We start from the raw sequence: 8,122 nt of genomic DNA, 5'->3' as shown, positions 1-8,122 counted from the left end.
TAATGGTTGGACTTGATGATCTTAGAGGTCTTTTCCAACCTAAACAATTCTATCTTGATTCTATGTTGATAGTCAGAAATTTTCAAAAGTAAAACAGACATCTCCTTAAACAAGAGGCGTGTTCCTTGGTCACTGTGTGTCTGTGTATACATATTACTGACCAAATTAAGCACTTTTCATTGGCTGGTTTTGGGTTTATTTTTTTTTTATACGTCTGTAAATCAATTAGCAGGATTTTAGTCTCATTTTTGCCATCAGCAGTACCCATTTGCTCTCTGTGCCTCTGATTTCTCTTTCTGTTCATTCTTTTATCTTCACCAAAGGGATTATCAGTTTCCTAACTACTAGAATGTTTCAGGGTTTTTATTTAGTTTGACTTAGTGTCCTCGGGACCAGTAGCTGTAGGGTCAGTGGTGGCAGAACAGTCAACATGTCCTTGAGATTTTCTGGAATTGAAAGCGAGGGTCCTGTTTTCTAAAATACTTGCAGAATATGATTCTTCCCTGCTTAACTTCTGGTGATGAATATGCGGGGAGGAGGGTTTGATTTGTAAATTACAGCTTGAGTAGCTGTAGCTGAGTCTTCTCATAGCATGCTTTTGTAGGCAAATATTAGATATTTATTTATTTATTTATTTCCAGGTACATGCTGGGCCTGTCGGCTGTTCCCGCAGTTATACAGTTTCTTGGATTCCTCTTTCTTCCCGAAAGTCCCCGCTGGCTCATTCAGAAAGGCCAGACTCAGAGAGCACGGAGAATTCTGTCTCAAATGCGTGGCAACCAGGCAATTGATGAGGAGTACGACAGTATCAAAAACAACATTGAAGAAGAAGAAAATGAAGTTGGAGCAGGTATGCTGAATGCTTCTTGGCCTCTTTGCCTATCAATGAGGAGATAAAAAGCAGAAGAAATGTTGAAGTCATAGCCTGTGGGAACTTGATGTTTTGCTTTTTCTTGTCTGTTTTGCTATTTGAAATATTTCATATACTGGTAGCTTCAAAAATGAACAGATGTTTCTATGATCCTACAGTTTTAAATTAGGCTCTGGTTTCTTAAGTGAGGAAAAAGTAAAGTTGTGTAAGATTCTAAGTTTATACCACCTACACTTATGTGAGAATTGCACTCAAAAAATTACTCAGTTTAAGAATGCACATCTTGAAGAGTGGAAATAAATAAAATGAACTTTGGTTTCTTTCATCAGTGGAAAAGGCCAAACAGACACTAGGGAAGTCAGAAGGCATTTTACATACCTGAATTATCCAGAGGCCGTATCCTGGCCCACCGTATTCTACACAAGCAGCCTTTGGAAAGATTTACAAAACTAGGCATGTAATATAGAGATTCTTTTTCAGTAAAGGCAGCTTCTGAAAGTCCTTTTGGTCTGCCCTCAAGAGAATAAGTCATCTAAATCAAATCCTTTTTTTACTCTTTTGTATCCTTATGCCATAATTGCTCAAAACTTTATGTATGTACTTATGTGTGTACTTAAAAAGCAAGATTACCATTCCATTGACTTTCTGTCCATTACATATTTTTCCCTTGCTTTGTGCTGAAAGTGTTAACGTGGGAATCTCACATAAGGCTCTTAAGTAAGGCTCATCTTAATTCTTGCTTCCTTAAACATTGATAGGAAAATACTGTAACTTCTTAGAGCTGATGGAAAGAAAAATGCAAGTTATTTTATGTCTGTGTAAATTGAGATTCAACATCTTATAATACCTGATCTCATTGAGTTTGGCTTTGAGCCTTACAATAAATAATTAAGTATCTGGAAAAAGTTATTTGCTACATACTAGGGAAGGAATTTTCAAAATATTTATCACTGGTGTGAAGTAGGGCTGGATTTTTTTCTCCTATTATGTTTTTGAGGCTTTGGATACTCTTTTCCATTTCTTCAGTGTGTGTGTGTGTGGGAAATGAAGTTCATTGAAGCTGATTTGATAAAAAGCTGAAGTGGATATTCATAGAACAGCTTGGGTTTAAGAGTCCTGTGCCGAGGTTCTTGATCCTAATTAGGGATTGAGTTGTTTGATTCCGTGGAGAGCCACTTGATGTTTAGTATTAAAATTTTTATGCTTTGTAGAAATAAAAGGAGCAGGTGTTTGACCCATCCAGTCCCTTATTTTTAGTCACTTGGGGTATAGGGTACGATCTTGTTTCTCTCTCTTGAATCTTGCTCATGCTGCTGTTTCGCTATTTGTAAACTAAATGTGGTGTTGTAAGACTGCAGTAGGACTGAGTCTAGCTCAGTTGTTAATTCAGTCCTCTATACATTTGTAACTTGGACTGGCACATTAATTATGAGGTTGTTGGCTTTCTGGGATGTGTAGGTCTCTTGATTTCTGCCCCCTCCACTCCCCCGATAACTTACTGTGTTCCTGGAGTTTAGTTAAATCAAGTACATTCCTAGGAGAAATCTTGGTGACAGAGAATCAGTGTTTTCCTCTCAGGTAATCCACAGCTTCAGAGTTGTCACCAAAGGCCATTAGAAAAAAATGAGGGTACTTACAGGTATATGCTGTCCCGCTTGTTATAAACGCTTAGCAAATAGGCATTAGTTACGGTCACTCTTGGTTTTGATTATAACTTGGTAATAATTGCACTTCATCCCATTTAACCCAAAGTCTTTGTTGTTATTAAAAGGTATGTTGTGTGTCAGCATCAAGACATACATTATTTTTGTTACCTTTCTGTGACTTACAGGTGGTATTTACAAGTAGTGTTAAATTGTAATTACTTTCATTTCTTGAGGAATTGTCTGGATCCTCAGTATTGAATTTGGCATGTGTAGTGCAAGAGCAACTTGCTGTTCGTGAGTTCATTGCCAGGTGTTCAGGTATTGACAACTCAAACGTGTGCTTCTGCAAAGACTTTGCGTTTCATTTTGCTATGTGTATTTTGGGGTTTTTTTGTTTGTTTATTTGATATATTCCTGTAGTACTTTTTGTATTCATTTCTCCTATTTGTGGCAGACAATGCTTTAGAACACTAGTTAATAGCAATGATAAATGATGGTACTAATTCCTATCAGACATTGCGGACATCATTCCAGTTTTATAAAAAGCTTTAATGACCCTGAACTGACAGTGTGCATATGTGGCATTCAAGGAAAGATAACTTCATAGATTGAAAATCATCTGGCTTACTTTTAGGTAATAGTGCCTTTTCCTTTCCTGTCTTTTCCTTTCTTGAAAAAGAGCAGATGTTCTTTTTCATTAATTGATACACAAGCATCTTTGCCAGTTTCTTAGGGCATCATTTTCTAAGTGAAAATAAGCCTGTGTTTGACTCCTTCTCTGCAAGGGAGTAACAGAATGTAACTGTAACATATTCTCCAGTCCCACACTAAAAACTGTAATGCCTTTTGTAACTGTTTCATCAACTATTCTTGTCACGGAAATAATGAATCACAGGGGAACTTCATCTGTGTTGTTTAAGCTACTTAAAGGTTTGGTTTTAATGTCTGTCATAAAAACAGTGAAGTTCATTGCATTTTCCACATGGTCATCAAGCAGCTTCTGTCTTGAAAATAATAAAAAAGCCTTCAGCAACAAACTTCTGTTTCAGAAGTCTTTTGCACCAATGTGGGATACCTGTTAAGCGAACGATTCACATTTCTTTATCCTTTCCAATACATTCAGCCAAATCACTGCTGCTGATACTGCTTAGCAGCTTATATTTTAGCATTTTCAGATTAGTATCAGGAAAAGGATGTATCTTTTTGACAAACACATTCCCCATGACTGTTTATGCAAATGACATTTTTTCTGGCAGTCATGAATACTGCTTTTGCGTGCTCTATTCTGTGCTTCCAGTGTGACTTGGTGTTGTAACCTTGCATTTTGAGAAGGGAAGGGGGGGGCATTGCATTCTGCAGTAACATTACAAGACAAGTTGAATCTTGGTCAAGTCCAGCTAATCATCATCTTTTAATGTCATCCCCCTCTCAGATGGTGGGGCTGTAGTGCAATAGGGAGCTGGCGATAGGAAAATCAAGGGTGGAAGGACTAATGAGGAAGATGTTAGAGAGAAGAGAGCTCCCCAAGAGTTGTGGAAGCAGTAGTTTATAGGTGTGAAGTGGCCTTCCCCTTCAAATATGCTGTGGATCTTGCAGATTCCCCAGTGCTTGGCTCAGGCTCTGAAGCTTTAGAGGAGAGAAAAGGGGAGAGAATGGTCGGAAGGGGTTTGCAATCGAGGGAAGGATCAAAGACGTTGCTAGGAGAGAGTTCTGGAGTGACTCTTTCTAGCAAAACATGTCTGACTCGCACTGCTGCTGAATTGTAGTTTTTAGTACAGTTAAGGCAGAGGTTCTGTACTGCATGTTAGTTGAAAACAGGCAATCAAATCGTAGCAATGCAGGTAAGCACTGCCACAGTGGCTTAATACACAGGTATAGATGAAGTAACTTGTGCTCCTAAGCGAATTAGAGAGTGGGATTTGTAATGCTAATTCTAGAGCAAGCACTTTGGAGAGAGTTTAACAGTGGCAGTTTTGTGCATAACCATAAAGCTATCTAGCACACCTTTTGTAAAAGTCTTACAGGCTGCCAGTGTAGTGGTCATTTCAGACTGGAAAGAAATCATTATAGCATCCAACAGAGACATTTTACATAGATCATTAATTTCCTATATGTTTGACAACACTCCAGTGTTCAAAGCAAATCATAGAAGAGCATCAGTTTGTACTGTCTTTCTGTGTGAAAGCATCTGCAAACTGCATGGCTTTTCCTCACGCCTCTCTTGTAGCAATACTGAGCTGTGATGTGCCAGGATGCATGGTATTTCACGTGAAATCAGTAGTGATGAGTATAGTACTAACTTAACATCTTGACGAAATGAACATCATTTGCATTAAGACTAGACATTCATTTTTTGTGTAGATGAGGGATGTGTAACCATGAATCATAATTACACTGGGAGAGCAGTGTAATCTCCCCCAGCCCTGTTTGTCCCACATTTCTCTAACATGTGAATTGGGGTTGAGACTCTTGACCTTATCTGCTATGCCTGTGGACCTTTACATTTTATTATCTGTTCTTATGCGTGTATATGTCTCAACTTCTGATCATGAAGATGTCTTTTTTGCACGTTATGCTAGTAATTCTGACCGTGTAAAACGGCTGAGTAATTCTGGCCATGTAGAGCTGCTGGGGCTCAGTGGCGCATGGAACCATGCTGCTTCTGTGAAATTCACTCAGTGATTTAGAAAATTGATCATTACACTGTAATATTGTTTAACCTACCGTTCTGTGTCTGTACCAGAATGTAATGGGCACTGCTTCTAGATCAGACGTTTTCTTGTGTGTTCATTATTTTTAATACATTTTTTGGTAATAGCCTAGCTTTTTTTTGTGAGACCAAGAAAAGTGTATCCATGCCGCTCTTTCACTCCTGTAGGCTTGACTCACTTTAATTCTTTGCTGAATTTCCTATTGGATCAGTGAATCAGTCTCCTTTTTTTAGTTTTTTTAATTTCCCTGTTGGAGGGAGAAATGTTGTTTACTATAAAGGTAAAATCACCTCCTTACCATTAGGTTTCAGCTTATAACTTTGCCCAATTAACTGTCAGTTAAAATAGGATATTATCAGGCAGAACATCTGGACCCTCAGTCCTTCCTGGTTCCAGTATATTTCTATTTCTTGCACCTTTTCTTCTTAAGTAGTATTTTAACTTGTTAGTATTCCTGGCTATGGCTTTGGCAGGAACTGTTTGACATGCATCTTTCTAGGGAGATACCAGAAGTTTGCAATGTTTTCATTCTTAATCATAATTCTCCCCTTACTTCTGGGAGTCCTTTTTATCCTAGGCCATTGCCCAACGTGCCTGGTGTTGAAAAAGATGTAGACATGCTTATTATTATTGGACATCAGCTGGAATCTTATTTAATGAAACTTGGTAATACTGTGATGCTCCAGTACGGCTGTGCAGAACTGTGAATCATTCCACTTCCAGGCACTCAAATCCTTATTTGAAGTTAATTCCTCTTTTATGATATTAAGTGGCTGTTGTTACCTGTAACCATGAAATTAGATGGAAGTCTTTGGGGCAAAAGGAAACAAAGGAGTTGGGCTAAGGATTCATTGAAGAAAGCCCCAAATCCAATATGGTTGGTAGTCATGTCAGCCTGAAATTCTTGCTTGTGGCAATACCAAATGCCAGGGTCAGTTCCAGGTGGGTTTTGCCTTTGGATTTTGTGGGAAGCGTGGCCAACACAAGAGGTACTTGAAAGGAATGTCTTTGTTTCATTCTTGTATTTTAACCATTTGACGTGTAGAATTTTTTCTTTGTCTGTTCCCTTAAGAACAAAAATTCTTCCTGTGTATTCCTCCACTGGAATTTGTTTAGAGTTGAACCCATAAAAAAAGCACTCCTCTGGATAATTTAAAATTCATACAATACAGGCAAATAAAACATGGAGACATCTTATCTTGAGAAAGTGTACTAACTCAATTCAGTGTGAAATCAGATAACAAGAAAAAACCTTCTACAGAACTTGGAATATTGGCAAGGAATATTGAAAGTATGAATTACTGTATTAAACAATTGATAAAGAGAGAAAAGATTTTTTGGTTCTCCTTTTATCCTTAAAGTCTTTTAAAAGGCTGACTTAGTCTTGCAAATATGACCTTTGAGAGATACAGTATATAAAGAACAATTATTGTTTTTCTGCCTTGTATAGAAATATGACTGCTGTATTTTAAAAATAATAGTTTGTTTCTGGTATCTTGGAGCTCTGCTTATACCTTCAGTTTGTGTGCCTAACCGTGAGTTTGGGAATGTCTGTATACTTTAGGAATCCTGGTGTTAGTGTGTTTACCTGGCAGGGCATTTGGAGTCGGCCTTGTTTCAGTGGCTTATGACCAAAACCAATCCCTTAATCTTTCACCTTGGTTTTCAATGTGCTGACATAAATTCAACTTTTATCTGGAAATGGTGGTTAATTGCCTGTCTGAAGATCAGATTCTTTCGGGTAGACTGTTTCAGATGTATGTTTCGGAACAAACTCTTCTGTGCCTGAAGTCCAGACAGATTTCATGTATGGTAGTCCTAAAGGGTAGGAAAAAGTGAAACTGTAAAACTTCATGTAAGTATAGGGAAGCACTGTCAGGCAGGAGGTTTTGGTTTGGTTTTGTTTTTTTTCCCCACTTCAGATTCACTATGAAGTTTCTGGAAGTAAAATTAGCTTTCTGTTGACAGTGTTATTAGCTTTATATTAGTTCACAGCTTCTGAAGTCTACAGAAAATTCAAGCTACAAGTCTGGAAAATAAAAGAAAATTAAAAAGACTTCATCTCTTATCAGTTCAAAGATAAATTTGGGCATAATGATTTTGTTTTAAGCCAAATGACATCATTTGCAGATTGAAGTTGAATTTGCTGATGTTCAGGTAGTATTAACTGCTGCTCTTCATCTGAGGTTGTTTGTGGGGCTACACGTCTGGAAACAGTATTGGATTCCACTCCAATACCAGTGCATCACTGAACGTTCAGCTGCTCCCTGTGCTTTGTTTAGGAACAGGTATCTGCTTTGTGAAAACACATGTTTCAGAGTGGAAAAAAATGTTGGAAGAATAAGATTAGTGATTGACATCCTTTCATGAGAGAATGTGGTTCTTCTAAAGCAAAAACTGACTGAAGGAGAGGCTGTGAGTAAGGATAGCGTGTTTTGTTACAGTTGTCTCCAGAGGAATAGGAATTTGTAACTTGTGCTTAAAAACCAAACAAATCCCTACATGCCCTGCCCCTGCAAATTTAACTAGAATAGTTTATTTTTCTTTCTTAATATGAACAGCCAAAGTTAGGCATTTTTGGCTGGTTGTTCAGGTGTTATCATTCTCTCTGTTTCATGTTTATTATCTGTTAGGGCTAGCTACAGTACTTCAAATTTATAGAAAAGTATCTTTTTCCCTTAACACAAAAACTACTTGGTTTTTTGTATTTAAACAAGCTAGTCCAACTGTCGTGGTTTAATTTAAGAAGGAAACTGAGTAACACGCAGCTGCTCGCTCACTCCCCCCAACCTGGTGGGATGGGGGAGAGAATTGGAAGAGCACAAGTGAGAAAAACTCGTGGGTTGAGATAAAAACAGTTTAATAATTGAAATAAAATGATAATAATAATAATA

At 37.8% G+C, this 8,122-nt stretch overlaps 1 protein-coding gene across 1 annotated transcript in view; it reads left to right on the top strand.

Moving 5' to 3' along the window:
• The window catches only part of SLC2A13 (solute carrier family 2 member 13), a 140,708-nt gene that overhangs the window by 7,683 nt on the left and 124,903 nt on the right, over positions 1–8,122 (top strand). The window contains exon 2 of the mRNA XM_019474583.1: positions 642–850. Within this exon, the coding sequence (XP_019330128.1) occupies positions 642–850 (209 nt within the window). The remainder of the gene's footprint in view (positions 1–641; positions 851–8,122) is intronic.

The sequence above is a fragment of the Aptenodytes forsteri genome, unplaced genomic scaffold (genome assembly GCF_000699145.1).
Source record: "Aptenodytes forsteri isolate BGI_AS27 unplaced genomic scaffold, ASM69914v1 Scaffold137, whole genome shotgun sequence".
In the NCBI taxonomy this organism is placed as follows: Eukaryota; Metazoa; Chordata; class Aves; order Sphenisciformes; family Spheniscidae; genus Aptenodytes; species Aptenodytes forsteri.
This window is presented reverse-complemented; position numbering and strand designations above follow the sequence as displayed.